This window comes from Malania oleifera, chromosome 2 (genome assembly GCF_029873635.1).
Source record: "Malania oleifera isolate guangnan ecotype guangnan chromosome 2, ASM2987363v1, whole genome shotgun sequence".
Lineage (NCBI taxonomy): Eukaryota > Viridiplantae > Streptophyta > Magnoliopsida > Santalales > Ximeniaceae > Malania > Malania oleifera.
In genome coordinates this window covers 25775601-25799373 of record NC_080418.1, presented here as the reverse complement: position 1 = coordinate 25799373, position 23773 = coordinate 25775601, and the positions used below count along the sequence as shown (strand labels likewise).

Sequence of the window (23773 nt, the reverse complement as noted above, 5' to 3'; positions counted from 1 at the left end):
TATTTTCAAGTGTGATAATTATTTATTAATTGTTGTTTTCTTGGTGTCATAAGCAAAAGCTTAAAAATCACTAAAATTGAAAGAATCCAATTCACTCCCCCCCCCCCTCTTGGGAAGCTATTCCTAATTTCAGTACCCATACTGATTTCTCATGTATGGTTGCACTGTACTACCAGCATCGGTACCTAGCCCTAGGAGTTTATTTTAACCCCTGAACTGGAGTATTTTTCAACCCCTTTAACTAAAGTTTCTTTCAACTTATTTTGGTCACAAGCTATGGTTCCAGTATCATATATACAATTTATAGCAAAATATAGTAACCTATGCAATTTCAGTATTTTCACAAATACAGATAATCCCATCGGGTTCAAACTGGTGCCTACCCACTCGGTTTACCCCTTTTTGTTTACTGACGTAGCTCAATGTATCACCAGCTTCTGTTTCCACATACTCAGTATAACAAATTGGAACTCCGTTTCCATAATCTATATCAATAGTATAGAAAATTCATACATTTCCATTTCAACATATATCACACGAGTTTAATCCAAAAATCCGCTAAATGATAAAAATCCAATAAACATCATTTAAATGTAATAGTAAAGGATTCAAGCATCTCCTACTACAATATAAATGCAAATAAGTGATTTTCGTAAGATTTGAAGATCATACGCCAAAATTCTTGTTTTTACCAAAAACCAAAAAATCGTAAAATCCACATTTCTACTTTATAGAATTTAGTAAATAAGCAATTAAATCATACATATAAGCTTTTTAGTAGTTTAGTTTTTCAAAAATGCTATTGTAATCAATTTCCCCTTACCTCAAACTCAAAACAAAACTTCGTACGAATATGGTCCAAATCAACAACCCGGGACCTCGAAACCTAAAAACCACAGAACATAACCTTACCATAACTTCGACTACTATCCAAATATTAAATAAATTTTGAGATCATATCCTTACCTCGATTTTTGGGGAAAACCCAAAAATCTCCGAAACTACAATCCGATCCGCTAAAATTGTAGAGTTTCCTCTTCTGATCCACGCAGTACCCTTTGTTTTTGAAAACAGACGATAAATGGCGAAGAATCGCGAAGAATCTTAGAGAGAGAGAGAGATAGAGAAGTTTCTTTGGTAGAGAGAGAGAGAGAGAGAGAGAGAGAGAGAGAGAGAGAGAGAGAGAGAGAGAGAGAGAGAGAGAGAGAGAGAGTTTGGAAGCAAACTTAGCTTCTAAGCAACCAAACTGGATATTCGACGAATCCACCACACAGCTCGTCGATGAAGCCATCCCTTCATCGCCGAGCCCAAGTTCCGGATATTTTTCTAACCCACTCGGTATCTACTCGTTGACGAGGCTCTAAAGGACTTCGTCGACGAACGTGACTCCTTCGTCGACAAACCCAGCTTATTTCGGTTTGGGTCTCTACATAATGAGTTTGCTAAATGCATGTAAAACGAATTTGAAATGAGCATAATGAGTGAACTAAGCTTCTTCCTAGGACTCTAGATTAAACAAGTCAAACATGGGACTTTCATATGCTAATCAAAATATGTTAGGAACTTGCTTAAGAAATTTAACATGGAAGATGGTAAAATTCTAGGAACACCCATGAGCTCTTTCACAAAACTAGACAAAGATGAGTAAGGTATACCGGTAAATGTCAAGCTCTACCATGGCATGATTGGTAGCTTGTTGTACTTAACTACTAGTAGGCCTAACATTATGTTTAGCGTGTGCATGTGTGCTAGATTTCTGGCTGCACCCAAAGAATCACATTTATTAGCTGTTAAGATGATACTTAGGTACCTTGTTGGGACTATAGAATTAGGATTGTGGTACCCTAAGCATACTTCATTTGAGATTGTTAGTTACATGGATCCTGACTTTGCCAGTAGTAAAGTAGATCGAAAAAGCACTAGCGCACTTGTCATTACTTAAGACAATCTCTGGTTTTTTGGTTCTCCAAGAAATAGAACTCAATTGTACTATCCACAGTCGATGCTGAATATATTGCGACTAGAAGTTGTTGTGCTCAAATGCTTTTTATGAAGTAACAACTTATGTACTTTGGATTGCACTATGACATGGTTCCAATCAAATATGATAATACTAGTGCATTCAATATCTCAAAGAACCCCATATCACATTCACGAACCAAAAACATTGAAATTAGACATCATTTTATTCGTGATCATGTGCAAAAGGGGGATGTGGCACTTGAGTTCATGTGCACTAATGAACAGTGGGCTGACATATTCACAAAACCTCTTCAGGAGGATAGATTTATATAGATTAGACGTGAATTAGGTCTAATGCACAGTAAAGATGCCACCTAGAAGTATGTTTGAGTGCATAAACTGAGGGGGAGCTACTTTATACTTTGTGAGATCACTTTTGTTATTAATTTTGCACGACATGACTATACTATCTTTTGGATGTTGGAAGTAATGCACTTATTTTATGAACTACTTTGATCTATATTGGACTGCTTGAGTTCATTGATGCGGAATGTTATAAAATGCTTGTTGAAATCAATCAGGTCTTTGATATACATATTTTTTTTGGGAAATGCTCTACTTTCAAACGGCATGCTGCCGAAATTTCTAAAAATCTTCCCAAAACTAAACTTGTATTTGAATGACTACTATCCACTGCATGCTTATAAGCTTCTATCACCCTAGTCCTTTTTTTTTTTTTTATACCAAAAAGGGGAGAAATCAAGTTGGGAGTGATTGCTTGGTATCACACATAATATTTATTCTCCCATGTACTTGAGTTATAGGGGGGGGGGTTTCAAGGCTATACCCATTTTTGCTTAAACTATTTGTCATCATCAAAAAAGGGGAGAATGTTGACCTTATTGGTCATATCTCGTTTTGATAATGACAAATATCTTTATTTCTTACCCGTGCCTTGAGTTTGTAAACACTACCATACTTTGCACACAAGGGTAAGGATACAGCGGAAGTCATAGAGATCTTAATGCTCACACCACAAGATGGTTTTTGAAGAAGTAAAAAGAAATGAAAACCAAATCTTTCATTCTTATAATTGCAATTTAATTTTTTTGGTCTGTAATAATGGTCTATAATAATAATCTACATATCATGCATAATAGGTATTTATGCTCCTGAGACCTTAAAATGACCATAAGACCAATACTCTTGAACTTAAAAGACATGTGCTTGTTCATATAAGGTTGTTAAAGCACAGGGGACCAAAGAGGACCAAAATTCTAATTTTTTGGTTAGCTCGGTCGACCGAACCCATCATCCACAAACTGGCTTGGTCTACCGAACAGGTCAGAAGTCAACATATTGACTTCGCTCGGTCAACCATACTGAATTGAACGCACCGTCCTCGATCGACTGAACCATTAACCACCGACACCTTAACTACTTGGTCAACCAAACCTTGTAGTTCAAATTGGCTTTGGTCGGCTGAATCTATATTAATGGTCAACCAACCTTTGCCTTGGTCAGAAACACCCTAATATAGTTGACCAAAGTTGTAGTTCAAATTTTCCTTGGTCGACCGAACTTATAAAAATGGTCGACCGAACCTTGTCCTTGGTCGACCAAACCTCTCGGGTTGGTCAATTTTTTATTGCAAGTAAATGAGGTTATTTTTAACTAAACATGATTAATCTTTTTCCAAAAGGTCCTCTGTGTCCCCAAAGGTTAATTTTTTGGATGTCCATAAATACCCTCTCATTTTTCTTAATTAGCATCAGATTAGCAAATATCATTAACAAAAAATCCTCTAAATTTTTCATACTCATTTTGCTCATATACTTCGAATCTTCCAAATAGATTACTCATTCTCCTTACACTTTGATTTGCAAAACTATTTCTTAAGGAGAATCATCTATTATATCCCTTGGTTGCAAACTAATTGCAACTTGTAAGGGAGTTTGATTCCATATTAGTGTGCTCATTTCATACATATTCTCAAAGCTTACAACTATCTCATATTGCATGATTTGAACTTGATTTTTAGAGAGTAAGCTAAAGTTTTTCCCGTTCTATTTTATTGCTAAATACTATTCAGGAAGAACTCATATTAAGTTTCTGAGTTTTGGCATTTTTATTTCCAGATTCAAGGGCTTGCTTATGTTATTTGATAAAATATTTTCTTGCAAGCTTGAAACCCTATATCAGTTGTGCTTAATATTTGAAATATATTTGGTGAGATATTTTCATGGAAGTTTGAAGTCCTTTGATTATCTACTTGTTGAATATATTGTCTCCAATCAAAGGTATCACTCTCGCATATATACAATATAAACACATTGGTTAAGAGTTGACATATAGATTGACCTTTATCTCACTTAAGCATAAATTACTATAACCTGTGAGTGTATTGATTGTGCGTATTGGTACATACTTGCTTATTGGAGAAACATTGATATTGTACACAAAAATTTATATTATTCATCTATTGTATTCCAGACGTGGTTTGAGAGGGTGTTGATCTAACCCGTAAGGATTGGTTGTAAAGGTTGGAGTCAACCCTGTTAATCTGACCTGGGGTTTACCTCGCCCAGTAAGGAGAGGCTTTGTAAATGGTGCTACTCCACCCGCAAGTGAGCAAAGGTTTAGTGGAAATCCTCCTACTTGTTTGCTCGAGGCGAGGACGTAGGCACTGTTGTCGAATCCCGATAACATATCTGGTATTATCTCGTATTCTGAATGCTTTATTTTCTAGCACTTACTTCTTGATATATTTATATCTGCTGAATCTGTTCATAAATACATATTTGTGATTGATTGAGAATATCTTAAGTAAATATTCGTGCATATTAAAAATTAATTTATTTATCTGTTTTTAAATACGAGTTTTAGATAGACCCTAGGTTCTGAAAATACTAATTGTTGATCATTTGACTTAGAAATTTTAAAATATCCAATTTACCCCTTATTGGGATTACACAAAAGTCAACAATATACATATATATATATATATATATATATATATATATTTCCTTTTAGAACTCTTTCCATTTGGGAAAAATGCAAATCATTAAGCATGGACATCATAAGACATTTAGGCATGGTGATACATCAATTGCCACTAGTTCCCCCATCCTTTTCAAGGGAGGAACTACATTTAGGCTTGGGAGGCCAACTTCATGAAAAATACAATTCACACCTATTATTTATTACAATTTAAAAAATTTACACTTGCAAGAAAACTCCTCAAACTTTATATAAATTACAATCCATCCCCATAATTTGTTGCAATTCTAAAAACCATTAACAATTGAATTTCCAAATATCTTCAAAATTTATTGGCTAATGGTAAGCCATATAAAATAGGAGATCGATTATTTCCCATCATATAATTGAGGCCCAATGTGAGTCTCCAATAAAGGAGAAAAATAAAAATAAAAATTAAGGCTTCTATTCACAGACAGACAAGGACAATTCCTGTGAGCAGAGGAAGGTGCAGTACTAAACATGTGAAGCCCTAAAGGCCCATTAACACCGACAAGCTAGGATCCTGTGCACGTCTTAAATGGGCCTCACATACTCACACTCACACACAGACACTCACGCGTGGAGGGAAGAGTAAGGGAAAAGGGTTGAAGGGGGCACAGGGGCGGCACAACTTTAATATCAGAAGAGAAGGGAAAAGATGCATTGATTTCAGCTTGCAGCATGCGCCACCCCCACACCTTTGCTGCAACAATAATAATAATAATAATAATAATAATAATAATAATATACACCAAGAGGCCACCCATTTGTCCATCTCCATCTCCTTTGCTGAACTCCCAAGCTAAGCTAAGCTAAGCTACCCCCATTTCTTCATTTGTTATTCATTTTGGTTTCCTTTCATCACTAGTCCCTTAGGTTTTAGTGTTTTACCAAACTATACTTCAATTATTAAAGTTTTAATTGGAATATTTATCATTGAAGTTTCAATTCCAAACGTTGATGTCATCCACAAATAGAGATTATAAGGGTATGTCTACTTTGGTGGGTGAGATCTGTGGTACAATACCCAAATGGTTAGAAACAAACTATGCTAACTTAATAGCTCATTTCTTGTATTTGAATTGTCATTGTAAAAGAAAGATAAGCTAATGATTCAAATCATCAAAACACCTTAAAAATAAAAAAACAAATAAATAATGACTAAATCAATCCTTTTGATTGCCAAGATTGATTAGCTAGTTCATGAGGGGGAGTGGCCAACCTAATACCATGTAAATGGCCCTCCCTGTTGATCAGTCTTATCCCATGTATGTGTTGTTCCAAACATAGACTCAAAGGATATTTAGGCTAGCCTCATCAATGAATGCGGCCTAAAATAAATAACCTTATAACCAAGTCTCTTTAACTTTCATTAAATGGCAACCCACTTCCTAAAATTTTACACTTTACTTCCTAAAGTTCTGATCTATAGTTACAGTGAGATAGACTTGAACTAATTCAAATATAAAATGACTATTACAATTAAATTTTGGGAAAATTCAGTAAAACTTCAGATTGTAGTATATTTTACCCATGGTATTTACGTAGGGAAAGAAGATAATTGCCTAATTATCCATCCATGTGGTGGAATCATGGATGTTTTTTTCTAACTGGGTTGGCATTTGATAGCAGGAGCCATTATGTCCTCTTGACAAAAGATTAGAAGCTAAGCAACCAATTTTAAAATCCCAGTTGAAACAAATTTGTGAATCGACTACATATGCACACATAGATTAATGAACACGTATAATTTCAGTCTGGGTCCCCACCTATGCATCCATTTGACAAAGGCACTCAAGTAAGGAAAACATGCACCCCACATAAAATTAAGATGGTAATGACAAAGTTCCAAGCATACCCTTCATTTGGGTTTTGAATTGGGCTTTAGTTATTTTTAAATAGGAAATTAAACAGAGCAAAAGCTCAAAAACCCCCCATTTAGCAAAGGGGAAAGAACCAAGACAGAAAGCCTGCACACTACAATGGACAACCAGAAGAGAAACAGCAAGGGAGATTATGGAGGAAAACAAAAACAAAAACAAAATCTAAACAAAAACAAGGACTAAAAAGTAACAATCTAGTCAGTAGAGAAACATCAGCAAGAAGGCAGCAGTTGAAGCAGTCAACCAGCCAGCATCAGAAAACCAAAAGCCAGGCTAAAGGAGAATATTATAATTGTTTAATTAATGCCTCTGTTGGCACTTGGCACACAAGTCTTTGTTTTCCATCATCATTTGGAGCAACTTCGCTACTTTTAAAAAGCTTACCCATATGTTTAAACAAGGGAAAAACAAAAGTTGTCATCCATAGATGTCACAAGGTTAACAGTGTCAGGGGCAGATTCGGGAAGAAAAGGTTTGAATCTGGGGATGGCAAGGGAGACATTCATTCCCATTATTTTGTTCCCCCTTTCAAACTTTCAAACCCTCTTTGTCATCACCAAAATTCAAGTCCAAGCAACAAGCACTCCCCAAGACCTTATAAAACCCAGTCCAAGGCTCCCATAAATTTCCACACGTCCAAAACTACTGCAGCTTTGGCTTCAAGTCACTCAAAAGGAAAACAAGTGAACAGCACATTAGCATGAGTTACATGGCTTCTTTCTTGCTCTTCCTCTTCATCTTTTCCCTCGCTTTTCTCTCCATAGGAACAGCTCAAGATAGAGCACCCCATGGGATTGCTTATGAGAACCCCATGGCACTCTCACCTTCGGCTTATGAATTCTTCCATCCGAAGGACCAAACCTCCAGTGCCAAAAAACCATGTGCTGAATCCAATTGTGCACCATTGCCTCTTGCAGCTCAAGTGGAAGCAACTCAACAACACGAAAGCAAGTCTGCGACTGCCCAGAAGGGTGGAAGTCGAATGGGAGCTGGTGCGATTGCTGGCATTGTGTTTGGTTTCGTCTTCGCAGTTTTCTTGACAATGGGGGTCTACCATGTTGTCACCATGCGTCGAAACAACATGAACCGAGCCAATTCTGTTCAACCTGATGCTTGATAAACCAACTGTTAGTCACTTGATGACATAGTCCCCAACTCCTTCCCTCCCTCCTCAAAAGTTCCCCTTTTTGTTAATTTATTTTTGTTTTTAATTTCTTTCCCTTTTTAGGTTTGAGATTGTGAGATGTATGTATGATCCTCATTAGTGATTAAATACGTGGTGTTTTCTAGTTACTACTCTTCCACAGAAGGTCTAAAATTTCATCAATGGCCTCCAAGCAACAGAGTGGACCCAATGGGCATATCAAGTATCATTGTCATTGAGGACCTTAGGGCCTGGGGGAGGACTGGTAGAGAATAGATGAAACCATGTTACTACAGAGAATCAAAGGTCCCAGAGGTGACAAAAGAAGACTCACGGGAAAGGCAAAAATTTATAATAAGTGAGGGCAATGGGCAATTAAAAAGGAAAAAGGATTAGGTGACACTTAACCTAAGCCACAAAGGAATACAAGAAGTAAAATTAGACAACTATAATGTTCCCTGAGGTTTAATTCTTGCTTTTTGTACCAAACATAAAAGCCAACAACAACAATTATAGTTCATTATGGAAATAAACATTTGGTTTTACAAGTAAAGCGATCACAAAAAAACATGCCCTCACTTATGCAACACTTTTCCATTTCAACCTTCAGAATCACACTCTTCTGCAGTTGCAACTGTAATTTACTAATTTATATATTTTTACAATATGTTCCAGACTGAAATGCACCAACCAGTGCCAGCAAATCAAATACGAAGACAGCATCGCCTTTCAAGGAGTTTCAAGCTTCACATCAGTTAGAGAAAAAATATATATGGCATCCAAGTTCATTAAGTAGAATTTCAACATTAAGCTTCTAAGAGCATTATTAATTATTTGGTACATTAACTGCTTTAGAAAACATGAAGATCTGTTTATTGCAACAGTTGTGAAAAAGGATTTATCATAGATACTAGCCTATTTTGTGGTTGTCGTTTTGATGCTAGAAATGGAATTTCCCTAAGAATGGTTAAAAGCTCAATTGCTGACAAACAAGAAATCAGGAATTACTGGTAAAGAACTGGAAAAAGAGAATTTATTTATCAATTTGTTTTTTGGTGCAAGGCGAGAGAAGAGATATTTTCACAAAAAGAAAGTAAAATTGTGAAAAGGCCAGTTAGTTTTTATGCATTTTAAGTCTGCCAAACAGCCAAGTTTAATGGACTCCCTGAAAACTTTTACCCCATGAAGAGTATGAAGAACCCTAAAACCAATGTTGCCGAGGATGAAGCAAGCCTTGAGTTTATCAAGCAGTTCCCGATGCTTGAGCTCATAAAGCAATTTCCATGAATCCAATCCTCATGTAAATTTTATCGACATGACTCAGCATTATAGCCTAGTCCTCAATAACAAAAAGTTAGCTCCGTGAAACCTTTTTCCTGCTAGCCTACCCAATCAAGAGTGTTGAGTTTAATAGCAAAAAACATTTGCGACTCCTTAATAAGTAACAAATATGTCTTTTTTTTTTCTTTTTTTTTTCACTATTCTGGAACATCCTCCCCACCCACACACACAGAGGAGCACAAAATCCCCAGCTGCCTTCTCCCAGCCCAACCATATGTGAGGCCACAGGAAAAAGAAAATAAAAAAAAAAAAAAATGTACAACGCCCCACGCATTAGGCAATCTCAAAGAGGTGCTGCTGATGACCTCAAGAAATATAAAAATATGTATTTATATCATACTTAAGGGGTTCACTATAAACAATTTGATTCTATGGTTTCATATAACAAATATTCATTAAAAACATTGGGAAAAAACATCAAGAAACTGTGAATAGCATTGCTTTTGTAGCATGTGGAGTCTTATTATAAGTTATAACAACTCTCTTCATTAATTCAGAAAGTGTACAAACCTACAAAGGCAGCCCATGGCAAGTATAAATGTCAGAGATACAGAGAAATACATTCATATCTCAGTCGAAAAATTACTCAGAACATTTCTACCATCCACGTGAACTAAGAGATTCAATCACTGGTCCCAGAGTCCGGTCCACAGCTTTGTTCCATACGTGTGCAAACTCCAAACGAGATTTCTTTCCAAATATGGGTTCTCTTGTCTGAAAGAAGTTCAAACCATTTAAAATCTAATACCACAAATGCAGGATGGAGAACTAGTCAACTTAAAGTAAAAGGAAAGTTAAAACAAGGTTCAAACATAATAAGAAAAATAAGTTAGAACAATTAGTAATGCTCAACCAGAAAATATGCATAAGCTAAAAATTAACATGACCATATGATCCTAGTCCATCATATATCAAAATATTCCTTTGGATGATATAAAATATTGCAGAGAACTCCTGGTAAAAGCAACACAATAGATTAACAACATGACCAAGTCAAGCTCGTTTTGGGCAAAGAGAATCTGCAGTCCTTGTAGGGTGGTGGGCTCAACCACCATCACCAGCCACTGCCGTTTTGTAAAATCACAGTTCAAGTGCCAATTTTAACACAAGGCATTCCAATTTACCAAATGTTGTGCTATATAAAATTTGAGTGAGCGTCAAAGTTTATTTCACAAGAATGAAAAATATGCACTCATATAAATCATTAAATTAATTCATTCTCTGATTTCTTCAAGCAGAATGCTTAAAGAGCAGACACAGGAAGCATGGATTCTTTGGAGTTCACATTTCAGGATTTTTTATTTTTTATTTTTAATGTGATCTCTACATCACCGCCAGAATTCCATCAAAGATCATACTAAAAATCACTTCCAGCAGTACTTGGGATTTCACCTTTTTCACCATCAACTTAAGAATTTGGGGAGTCACAGATAAACCTCAGCTTTGGCAAACATTAAGAAAATCTTTTAATTTCCAGTCAAATCTTAGAAGCCATGAACATTTTCATTTATAAATAATTAATCCTTCTCCTCTAAACCAACTTTTCTTCATATTGCCAAGACTGGTTCTGTAAGCAACCTAGCCAGCTATTCTCAGGTATAGTAAATGGTCAACCAAAGGAGTGGTTTCAGGCCTCACAGGGTTTGAGGCAAGGGGATCCTCTTTTCCCGTTTCTCTTTACCTTAGTCGTGGATGTGTTGAGTAGGATGATCAATCATGTCCAAGTTCTCAATGTCATTCGGGGTCTCAAAGTAGGTAGTCCCATCTTCAATTTGTTGATGATGCCCTTCCTTTTCTTAAAATTAACATGTCTATGAGTGGGGTAGTAGGTATCAACTTAGGTTTGACAGAGTTAGATGGTTTGGCTGACATACCTGCACATTTTTGGAGTGGCCTCTGACTTATTTGGGTCTTCACAATTGGTGGTAACGCTTCATTTTGGAAGCCGGTAGTGGAGAGAGTGCGGAATAGATTTTGGGGGTGGTGGTGGTGGTGGTGGAAAAGGGCTTACTTGTTCCTACATTCACGAGCCGAGATTGTTCAGAGCATTATGCTTGCCTGTGACCACTTGTCTCGTGTGTTTGGGATGAGTTTCCATAATGTAAATACTAGTGTAGGTTTATTTTCTAGTAGTGGTTTTTCCTTAAGCCAAATAAGGTAGTAAGACTCCTTAGTCACTTAGATGTTTCCTAGTGCTAGAGTGAGAATTGCATAAAAAGATCTTTAGGGGAGGGTGAGTGTTCATCAACTTGTAAAACTCACTGGACATTGTCAACGTGTTTAGCCTATTTGCCTCCCTTGTTGCTAGGCACACAATGTTAACGGAGGTGTTGTTAATGAATTGCGTTGCTTCAATGTTTACTATTTACTTGCCACTGTTTTCATAATTGCTTACTACTTCCGCTTACGTTTGATTGAATGATAATGAAAGTGTTTCATGGATGAATTGTGGTAAACAATAGGTTGGTTAGTTAAACAAGAGGGGTTTAGGTAGCACTGCACGGTCCTTTCGAAAAGGTGTGAAATAGTCGGCCTGTAACACCTGGTATCAGAGCTTGGTTAGTTGCTATGTGAATTCAGTTGCCTTCGTGGGATTGGGAAAGCTTTAGTAAATGACGATGGCAGCAACCAATGTTGAGAGAATTAGTGTGTTGGAAGCACAGGCTAAGACGACAACCAATAATGTGGCCACAGAAATGGCCCAACTGAGGGAATTTGTTGATGAAGTGGTGGGATCACAAAAGCATCACGCAAGTTTGATAGGTGAAAACCGTGAAATGTTAGAGGATTTTCACCATACTGTGGAAACCTTGCAAGCTCAAATAGCTGATTTGACTGCAAAGGTGAATTTGATGGTTCTTGTTACGAGAAACTCTAAAACTTCCAGATTTAGCAAGACCAAGATACCAAAACCCAGGACGTATAGGGGTGCCCGTGATGCTAGGGAGTTGGAGTTTGATATGGAGTAGTACTTTCGTGCTTTGGGGACAAACTTAGAACAGGTGAAAGTGGATACTGCGATTATGTACTTAGTGATGCCAAACTGTGGTGGCATACTAAGTACAATGAAATTGAAAATGGACGCCGTATAATGGATAGTTGGGCAGACTTGAAGAGAGAGCTCAAGGCTCAATTCTTTCCTAAGAATGTTTGAGTACAATGCCAGGAAAAAGCTGAGAGACCTCAAGCATACTGGGTTAATCAAGGAATACGTGAAACAATTTTCTGCTTTGATGTTGGATATCAAGGACGTGTCGAAAAAGGATAAGCTATTATATTTTCTTGAGGGGTTGAAATCATAGGCAAGGACAGAACTTCATAGCCAAAGAGTTCAAGACTTGTCTACTGCACAAACTGCCGCGAAACGCTAGACTGACTACGTTGGTGATAATATTGCCTTGTCCAAAGAGTTTGGCGTAGGGAGAAACAGCGGAAAGTATTTCAAGAAGGGCAAACCCAAAAGTGGGGGAGCCGACTATAAGACATTAACTTCAAAAGAAGCTTTATCATCCCGAGGTTTCAACACACTCAATGGAAAGAGTAAAATTTCGTGTTACTTGTGTCGAGACACTCATAGAGTTTTTGAGTGCCCTCACAAGGCAGCACTTAATGCCTTACAAGCTTCCACTACGGAGCAGGTAGTGGAAAGTGATGGGAAAGAGGAGGATACCCCGAGGATGTGTGCAATGCAGGTGGTGAACGCATTGGAAAAGCAGGCAAAAGCACCGAAAGTTACAAAAGGAAAATGATTGATGTTCGTGGACATAAGGATTAATGGGAAGAGTACTCGCACTATGGTTGATACCAAGGCTACTCATAATTTTTTTTTCCATAGGCAGAAAGGAGACTCAACTTATCCTTAGAGAAGGATACATGACACATGAAAGCGGTGAATTCTATAGCCCAGCCTACTTTGGGAGTAGCCAAGCAAGTGATTGTGAAGCTTGGGCAGTGGGCAAGTCATACGAATTTCACAGCGATGCCGTTGGATGACTTTCAAGTCATTTTAGGAACGAAATTCCTGAGGGGGATGAAGGCAGTGTTGATGCCTTTTGCTAGTTCCCTATGTTTGATGGGAGATTACCCATGCATGGTGCAAGCCATTGCAAAGAAAGGAGCCAATGAAAAGTTCCTTTCAGCTATGCAACTCAAGAAGGGGTTAAGAAAGGGTGAGCAGACATATCTAGCCACGATAATGTAGATGAAGAAGTAGGCCAAGAGCTGGTGCCTATGACCATCCAAGCTGTGTTGGATGAGTACAAGGAGGTGATGCCGGATAAGTTGCCCCATAACTTGCCTCCATGATGGGGTGTGGAGCATGAGATCAAGTTGTTGCCAGGAGTGAAACCGGTTACTAAGAGGCCATATCGAATGGCACCTCTAGAGCTAGCAAAGTTGAGGAAACAACTTTATGAGTTATTGGAAGCGAGATATATTCGCCCTTCCAAAGCACTGTTCGGAGCACTGATGTTGTTTTAGAGGAAACATGATGGGAGCATGTGGATGTGTGTAGACTACCGCGTGCTTAACAAGGTTACAATGCACAACAAGTATCCTATTCCATTGACTGCCGATCTATTGGATCAACTGAGTGATGTCAAGTACTTCACTAAACTTGACTTTAGGTCAAGCTACTATCAGGTGAGAATTGCTTATAGGGATGAGCTGAAGACTACTTGTGTGACGTGGTATAGGGCGTATGAATTCTTGGTGATGCCATTTGGGTTAACGAATGCACTTGCAACATTTTGTACCTTGATGAACCAGGTATTTCGTGAGTACCTTAACAAGTTTGTCATGGCATATCTGGATGATATTGTTGTCTCTAGTTCCACTTTGGAGGAACATAAAGAGCATCTAGTATCTACGAAAGGTGCTCGACAAGCTGAAGGGGAACAATCTGTATGTGAAGAAAGAAAAGTACTCTTTCACTCAATGGAACATCAAATTCCTTGGTTATGTGATTGAGCAAGGTCATATCAGGATGGTTATGGAGAAGGTAAGGGCGATTCAAGAATGGAAGATCCCAATGACAGCGAAGGAGCTGCGTTCCTTTCTTGGCCTTGCCAACTATTACAGGAAGTTTGTAGAGGGGTACTTGCAGAGAATTGCTCTTATGACAGAACTACTGAAGAAGGGTCAAGGGTGGAACTGGACAAAGAAGTGTCAGGGAGGCTTTGACGACTTGAAGGATGCCATGATGAGAGATCCGATACTTGCTCTTCCGAATGTCATGAAATCCTTCGAGGTGCAGACAGATGCATCAAACTTCGCCCTTGGAGGAGTCTTATTACAGGAAGGGCATCCTATTGCGTACGAGAGTCGTAAGCTTAGTGAAGCGGAGCGGAGGTACACAGCTTAAGAGAAGGAGATGCTCGCGGTGATATATTGTATCCACGTGTTGCGACATCACTTACTTGGGTCAAGGTTTGTGGTGAAAATGGATAACTCAGGTGTTAGCCACTTCTTCCCATAGCCAAAGTTGACACCCAAGCAGGGTTAATGGTAGGAAGTCTTGGCAGAATTTGATATCTACTTTGAGCACAAGGCGGGGCGCTTGAACCAAGTTGTTGATGCACTGAGTAGGAAGGTTGAGCTGGCGGCCTTGCAGATAGTAACACACTTGACTGTGAGTACAGTTACCACGACGATGCGGGAGTGTATCAAAGAGAACTTAGCCAAAGACCCAGTTGCGCAAAACCTCATGAAGCTGACTGAAGAGGGGAAAGCACGTCAGTTCTGGATGGAAGACGGATTGCCGATGACCCATGGTAGCTGGCTCTTTGTGCCACGAGCTGGTAATCTGAGGAAGACACTGTTGAGAGAGTATCATGATACCATGTGGGCCGTACATCCAGGATAGCAGCGCACTTTGGCTTTACTGAAGCAGAGGTATTATTGGCGGGTTGATTATACTCGAACTTGTCTCATTTGCCAACAAGACAACGTGGAGTGGAAGAAGATTGTAGGGCTTCTGGAGCCGAAAGAGTCTCACTGGACTTCATCACCAACCTGCCTAGAGTGGGAGATGCAGGGTCTATACTTGTGGTTATAGACAAATTTTGGAGTATGATATGTTTATACCCGCACCAAAGTGCGTTTATACTTGTGAAATATTGGGGTGTTTCCCAAGATATTGTTAGTGACCAAGACTCAAGATTCACCAACAACCTCTAGACAGATCTTTTCAGAATCCTTGGTTCCTCTTCGAGTTATCACCCACAGACAGGTGGACAGACAGAGAGATTCAATGGGCTATTGGAAGAGTACTTGCACCATTTCGTCAACGCCAACTAGAAGAATTCGGTGCAACTACTTGATGTGGCTCAGCTCTGTTTCAACGCCCAAAAGAGCTCAACAACCAACAAGAGCCCTTTTGAACTTGCTATAGGCTAGCAGCCATTGTTACCTCACATAGTGGATGAGTCATACAGAGGAAAGAGTCCCAGAGCGTACATCTTCACCAGAGAATGAAAAAAGAATGCAGAGATTGCCCAAGCCTACCTGGAGAAAGCTTCTAAGCGGATGAAGAAGTGGGCAGATCAGGGGAGAAGACTGCAGCACTTCAATGTAGATGACTTGGTACTTGTTAAGCTCAATCCTGAAGAAATCAGGTCACTACGAGGACAAGATATGAGACTACTTCGCAAATATGAAGGACCAGTCCCCATCTTAGCCAAAGTCGGGAATACCTCTTACAGAATCGAGCCTCCGACTTGGATGAAAGTGCATCCCATGTTTCACGCCAGCTGCCTCAAGCCATTCAATGCCGATACAGAAGATCCAAGCAAAAGTCAGTCAACCAGAGCACAATTGAAGATAGTGCAACCTGACAGACTTAAAGTTGAAGACAATTTTGCAGATAGAGAGTTCACATCCTCAAGGAAGAAGCGGGGGATTTCCTAGTGAAGTGGAAAGGCCTTAGCAACGAAGAAATCAGCTGGATTTCCACGGAAGATATGCAACCATTCGTGGACAAAGTAGAAGTGTACCTAGAGTCAAAGTCTACGAGGACGTCGACCGCATAAGTGGGGGAGCGTCACGAGCCGAGCTTGTTCAAGGCATTATGCTTGCCAGTGATTGCTTGTTTCATGCGTTTGTGATGGGTTTTCATCATGTAAATACTAGTGTAGGTTTATTTTCTAGTAGTAGTTTCTCCCAAGCTAAATAAGGCAGTATGAATCCTTGATCAATTTGATGTTTCCTAGTGCCAGAGTGAGAATTGCATAGAAAGCTCTTTAGGGGAGAGTGAGTATTCATCAACTTGTAAAACTCATTAGATATTGTCAACATGTTTAGCTTACTTGCCTTCCTTACTAGACATGCAATGTTAATGGAGGTGTTGTTAATGAATTGTGTTGCTTCAATGTTTACTGCTTACTTGCCACTGCTTTCATAATTGTTTACTGCTTCCGCTTACGTTTTATTGAATGATAATGAAAATGCTTTGTGGAAGAATTGTGGTAAGCGATAGGCTGGCTAGTTAAACAAGAGGGGTTTAGCTAGCGCCACACGGTCCTTTCACAAAGGTGTGAAATAGTCGACCTGTGACACATGGTGGCTAAGCAACTTTGGTTTATCTTGTTTTCAATCTTTGGCGAGCCTATGGTTTCCCAAGGATAGTGTACTACAAAGGTTTTCAAAGAAATAAGGAAGAGAAGATCCTTTGGAGATGTGCTATATTTGCTCCTTTGGACTCTTTTGGACGAAAAGGAATGCAAGGATTTTTAATGGCAAATCAATTTTTTTTCCTTGCTTTGGGGTAGAGTGGTTTTCCTTGCATCTTTTTGGGCTCATTCTTTTGGGTTTTTTCAGGGTTTACTTTTGTCGAATTGTCAAAGAAATTGGAGAGGAGCAGTATTGTAATTCCTCTGGTTCTTAAAATTTCTTGAGGATCCCTTGTCCTCCATCTTGATGTAATTTTTCTTTCTTGTTAATGAATTTATTTTTCCATTAAAAAAACAAAAAAACAAAAATCCTCCTTGCCAGCCAAGTTACTCAATTTGTTTAGCCCATTGGCCCTTTGTTCATGATGTCAAGATTGGTTTCATAAAAATCCTACCTAAGTGAGCTAAAAGATTTTACAGTCTTCCAAAGACAAACAACAATAACAACAAAACAAAAAAGAATTAAAAAAGACAAAAAAATCCCTTGCATATATGCATATCAACATATGTGCTTGAACCACGAAAGTTTTTTTCAGGAAACCATTGTGCAAATAGTAAAATATAACACAAGAATATATATATATATATATATTTTAAAAAAACTTTAAACTAAGGAAAATTGCTGCAAAAGCATTTTTTTCCTAATTTAAATGTTTGATAGTAAGATCTAAATAGGAGGACAAAAAATGCTCCATATGATATCTGTTGAATCAAGACTAACATGTACACTTATGTGGTTAGCAATATAAGAATAGTTATTAAAAGAGACTAGTGACTGGTGAAACTCCAATTAATATTGAATAAGACTAATTCAAGGGAGGCCACTAAGCTATTGTCTTCTGGCATTGGTTTAAATAAATGTGTTTTAGGAGGGGTGCTAGCAGTGTATGTTCCATCATTGATATGATATATGTTGGCTAAATAAGCTAACGATTCTGAGTTAGAGCTATGGAGAAATATTTCAAAATCTGAACATTTAAAGGTAAGCACAACTAGGAAAAAAGTATTTGAAATCAAACTTCAACAAAAGCTTAAAGGAAAAATAAAAGTTGATGCAAATGATAAGCACAAACATGTCTTAACTTAAGATGTCAAGAAAGGCATGTGTCAAAAACAACAACAACAATCAAACACTAAGTCCCACTAGGTGTAGTCAAGTACATGAATCCTCTTCCACCATTATGCACACTATACAGGGTAATATCATCTAGGAGATCTGTACCATCATAGCTTAAGTTACTCTAGGTCTACTCTCTCTCTTACTGCCACTATCATTAACTAGCTAACCTCCTCATTCTTGGCCTATTAGTACCTAAAAAATGTTAAGGAATGCAATGAGGCAAAGTAGCACATGCAACAAAAGCTGAAAGGATGCATTCATGGAGGAGTCACTTAAATCAAATTGAAGGTGCCACGTGGATACAAGCAGAAGCCCTTAAAACTGGTTCAACTAGTGAAATTGTGCAAAAAGACATAATTCATAATGAATGACTTTTTGACATCTTAGATTGTACTAGCAAAAACAGATCATGCAGTCGGGATTTAAGACTTATTGAGTTGTGGGCATGGATAAAAAACATAGAGCTTTAAATATTCATGCCAAAAAATTAAGGAGCTCAATAGCCAAATACAAGTTTTTTTTCCCTTTGCATAACCAATTGCAATGACTGAACATTGTTAACATTCTTGTCTTGGCAGCTTCATTCAATCAATTCAAAACCTTGTTTCTACAATTCTAGTTGTCAAATGCTTACAAGAATAAATGTTTTATACATTCAAAAAACATAGACCAATGGTTCAAATCAATGTTTTAAAAGTCAAGGACAGAATGCAAGGGATTTTTCCCAATGAGCAAGGAATAGGCTTCAAGGGTTTAAGCATGTGCCTTTTGAGAATTCTATACTAGATTATATTATATTAAATTACACACACATATACAGATATATAATTTTAAGAATAGAATATATATATATAAGCTAAAGGAGAAATTGAAGATGATGTGATGCATAGAGTTAAAGCAGGTTAGGTAAAATGGAGAAGTACTTCAAGTGTGCTTTGTGATCGCAGAATAACTTTAAGGTTAATAGGGAAGTTTTATAGGAGGGCTATAAAACTAGCTATGCTATATGGACCAGAATGTTGGGTGACCAAAAAACAAAATATCCAAAATATAAAAGTTGCCAAGATGAGAATGCTTAGATGGATGAGTGGTATAACATTGAAAGATAACTTAAGGAATGAACATATTCACAATAAGTTAGGTGTAACTCCTATAGAAGATAAGATAAGGGAGGGACGACTTAGATGGTTTGGACACTTGCAACGTAGGCCACATAGTGCGCTAGTGAGGAAGAGCGAGTTAGTTACTGTGCGGGGAAGTAGAAGGGGTAGGGGTAGACCTAAAATAACCTGGAATGAGATAGTGATTAAGGATTTAATAGCCCTAAATTTGTTAAAAGAAATGGTCCATGATCACACAAATTCGCGGAAAAAGATTCATATAACCGGTCCCTCCTAGTGGGACTTAAGGCTTGGTTTTGTTGTTGTTGTGGTTGTAGTTATTGTTGTTGTATATAAAATCAAATATGATTTGTAAAACTTTTTGGTCATTCTAAACATACAAACTTGAAATTCATTTAGTAGACCATGCTAAGAGATAACCATAACATCGCAACGTACAAATTGTGCTTATGATCTAAGATACAAGTATACAACTCTCAATTACTTAGGAACAATGTTTTAAAAGGCAAAGGCATAAGGCGAAGCATTTTATATATTTTTAAAAAAGATAAAGAAAAAATTAAGAAAATCACAAATATAATGCAAAAAAAGAAAAAAAAAATTAGATATGCATTGCAAACCACTTGTTGGCCTGATAACTTGAATTCATGACGTAAATCATGATGAGAGATAGAAATATTATTACAAAGTTCAAATTATTTTCATGATTTAAGATACAACTCTCAATTATTTTGGAAAGGTTGAGGTTCAAGAGTTTTAGAAATCAACTCAAATTATGACATTCCTTTTACAAGAACACATAGGTAAAATTTTCTAGCCAATTCTAACTTGAGAATCACACGCCCAAAATGCATAAGCCTCAACTGAAAAGGAGCAAAAGGCATGCCTTTTGTACAAACACGTAAGCCGCAACGTGTAATGCATAAGCCTTTTTGGAATTTGGTATTCTAGATTGAGCTTCAAGGTAAGCCTTTTTGAAATTTGGTATTCTAGATTGAGCCTCAAGGCGTATAGACATGCCTTGCCTTGAGGCGAGCCTCAATTGAGCCTTCTAAAACATTGCTTTGGAATTTGGAGAGGCTCAGGTTGAAAAGTATAGAGATTCGCTCAAATTAGAGCAAACTTTATTCCTTTCATGTTCATAGACACATTTTTTAAAATTGTTAGCTCATAGACACATTTTTTAAAATTGTTGCCTAGTTTAATAAACAAATTTGACTTCAAACTCACAAACCCAAAATGCATAAGCATCAACAAAAAAGTATAAAAGGCACATGTGCAAAAGCATAAGCCTTGCCCATATAGCCTGTTCACTTTTAAGGAGTTCAATATTTCAGACCATGCCTCAGGACACTCTAGCAGTGCCTTGTTGAGATGAACAAAGGCAAGCCTCAATTGTGCCTTCAAAACATTGATCAAAGTTATCTATTCAACCATGCAATAGTATGGTTGTCATCCCCTATAAAACAATTTGAGCAGGAGACATCCATGCTACGGGTCTCCGGGATCAAAGCATCTATCCTTGAGATGAGATGAGGGAATTGGGTGAAGATGAGCTGGAAAGATCCACAAACCTCCCAATGGAACAAGGGAAAATTTTGAATAGTTACTGGAAAATGCCAAAATTTATTCACAATAATTTCCCACATACAAATAGAAGGAAGTATTCGTGATTTTGAGAAAAGAATCTCAAAGATTGACTTAAAATGAACTAATAAACAAGTATCAGTTTCTGGGTTTTCGGATCCGGACATCATTCTATGTAACAACAATCAATATAAAAGAGAAACAGTTCATAAACCTGAGATTGAGAGACAAATTGAGACTCGTTTTCTGAAATGGACCTGTAGATCCTTCTGCGCTGCTCAAAAACGACGACTCCTGTTAGTATGCTTCCCAATGCAGCGCCAAGAAGACGCTCCTGCGCGATTTCGACCACAAAACTCGCAAATTAGAAAATTCACACAACCAAAAAATATATGTAGAAAATAAAACAAAAGGGAAATAGAACAATGACCTTCGAGGCAAAAAATTAAAATAACGAAAAATGGAATTCGACGATTACCTGAGCAAGAACGCTGATCATGGCGTCTGAAAATGTTGGCTTTGCAGTTTCGTGCAACGGGGAAGGGGAGCCTTCGCACCTTCGTTCCTGAAAACTAAGAAGCCTTCGTCTAGCTGAAGAACCACAAGCCTCGGGGAAGCGACCCGCGTGCCTTCGGGTATACGGGTCGGGGCACCGTGATCCTATTTATTCTTTTAGAGAGAGAGCAAGAGAGCGAGCGAGCGAGCGATTAAGCATAATTTAGTTAAAACCGAATTAATTGAATAAATTTGATCAATTCGGTTAGGTTAAAAATTTATTCAATTCAATTTAGTGTAGTTGAAAAATTATTCAGTTCGGTTCAATTTTTATTTTTATTGAATTTCAGTTTTCGATTTCCAATTTGATTTTTATATTAAAATTATATATATTATTTATATTTTACATACATTAAAATATTAAATAGGTTAACCGATTTAACCAAAAATTGGTTCGGCTGATTTTGAGTTCAGTTAATATAAAGTTTTAGTTCGATTCAGTTAATGAGATTTTTTAATCGAAATGTTTCGATTAATTTAATTAATTAACTAAATTAACTATATCAACCAAATGCATATATATATATATATATATATATATATATTAGCAAAGTTTAAATATTTTATAAATTAGAACGAATAAGTTGATACAAATCCAATTAAAATTTTAGCTAATTATTTTTTGATTTATTTTGGATTCATCATTTTCATGGTTTTTATTTATTGACTAGGTTTTATTTTTGAATGTTCTATTTAATTTTAAAGCATATAAAATCAATTGTCAAATACCAACCGAAACTTATGACCATCTTCAAACAATATTATTGTCACAACTTACCACCAAAGGTTATTAAATCTATTATTTGATTGAAAAATATGTACGTAATTACGTAAATTACGTATATGCATGCCTTCGTATTAATTGGTTTGCATAACTGAATTGAATTCAATTGAGTATGCTCAGAATTGCACAATTACGTACATACTTGAAATGATGCGTCAATAATTACAAAACTATGTAAAGATTTATAAGTTATAGTGTTAATTACATAATAAACTATATCATTTAATTTTAAATGGTAATTATAGCAAATACTATACTTACATATCAATATAATTATAGACATATCTTAATCAATGAGTTACGTAATTATGTACATTCATGTATATTAAGTGGTTTGTATGTTCAAACTTGACCAATTATGTACACTCATAATTGCATAATTACGCACATATATATTTAAACCATTGTGTCTACAATTACAAAACTATATATATAGATTTTCGAATTATAATATCGCTTTCTAATGAATTAAATAATTTAATTTTAAGGGGTAATTGTAACCAATAATAATGATACGTATGTAACTATAAATTATGGATATATCTTAATCAATCAATTATGTAATTACGTACATGCATGTATGCATATTAATTGGTTGTATAAACAAATCCTACCGATTGTGTTCGCTCGTAATTGCATAATTATATACACTCATAAGTAAAATAAGTCAATTTTGTATATATAATTACATTAGTATTTGCATATTTGAACCAAACTATTAACAAATTACAAAATTATGTACATAGATAACTGAATTATAGAATTCATGATACAATTATGAATTTTAATTTCAAATGGTATGCATAATTAATACAATAATTACATATTTTTATGATTAAGAGGTATCTAAATCGAATCAGTTATGTAATTACGTATATACATGCATATTAATTGGTTTGGAAAACCAAATCAAATCGACTACATACATACATAGTTGCATCATTACGTATATATTCAAATGGAATTGTCCATGATAATAAACTTATATCCATACATTTTCAAATGATAGTATTAATGTAAGAACCCGGCTCGAGAATTTCAGATTTAATAAATAACAAAATGGTAAAAAGGTAAATTTTGCAGGCTTCGTCAACGAAACCATTGTTCTCGTTAACGAAAGCCCTCGTACTCTTCGTCGCTGAAATTTAGAGTCTCGTTAACAAAGAGATACCAAACGTGTGGTAAAATATCGAAATAGGGTTCGTCGTCGAAGGAGCCGATTCGTCAACGAAATATGTGGATGATTTGTCGACGAAATATGTGGATGATTCGTCGACGAAGGTGCCGTCTCGTCGACGAATTGGACTGGGTCAAGTGTCTATAAATAGGATATTTTATTGCTTCATTGCTAAGAAACCTCAAATTCTCTCTCCTCTCTCTCTCTCTCTCTCTCTCTAGGATTTCAGGTCGCCAGTTGCCGGAATCAACGATTCGACATTACCATGTGGATCAGGAGGAAAATCTCTACATTTATAGCGGATCTGAAATTCGTTTTGAGGATTTTTGAGTTTTGACCCAAAACCGAGGTAAGGGTTTGATTTCAATTTCGTTTCGGTATATATGTAGTAGTAAGAATTGTAGTGAAGTA

General features: G+C 36.9%; 2 protein-coding genes across 2 annotated transcripts; one reads left to right on the top strand and one right to left on the bottom strand.

Moving 5' to 3' along the window:
- The first annotated feature begins 7500 nt into the window (after nt 1-7500).
- LOC131148938 (uncharacterized) lies at nt 7501-8159 on the top strand. Its single transcript, XM_058098900.1, has one exon. The coding sequence runs from the start codon at nt 7567-7569 to the stop codon at nt 7981-7983; it is 417 nt and encodes a 138-aa protein (XP_057954883.1). The 5' UTR covers nt 7501-7566; the 3' UTR covers nt 7984-8159.
- Nucleotides 8160-9726: 1567 nt separating this feature from the next.
- LOC131148937 (uncharacterized) lies at nt 9727-21496 on the bottom strand. Its single transcript, XM_058098899.1, has 3 exons — nt 21325-21496; nt 21061-21180; nt 9727-10065 (listed from the first exon to the last, which is right to left on the bottom strand). The coding sequence occupies exons 1-3, from the start codon at nt 21343-21345 to the stop codon at nt 9949-9951; spliced, it is 258 nt and encodes an 85-aa protein (XP_057954882.1). The 5' UTR covers nt 21346-21496; the 3' UTR covers nt 9727-9948.
- Between the last annotated feature and the right edge of the window lie 2277 nt (nt 21497-23773).

Excerpts from the sequence above, each read along its gene's own strand:
- LOC131148937 (XM_058098899.1), bottom strand. The coding sequence starts at position 21,345 with ATGATCAGCGTTCTTGCTCAG. Across the intron at positions 21,181-21,324 it reads TGATCAGCGTTCTTGCTCAG|GAGCGTCTTCTTGGCGCTGC; the intron begins GTAATCGTCGAA and ends GAAATCGCGCAG. Across the intron at positions 10,066-21,060 it reads AATTTGTCTCTCAATCTCAG|ACAAGAGAACCCATATTTGG; the intron begins GTTTATGAACTG and ends AACTTCTTTCAG.
- LOC131148938 (XM_058098900.1), top strand. The coding sequence starts at position 7,567 with ATGAGTTACATGGCTTCTTTCTTGCTCTTCCTCTTCATCTTTTCCCTC.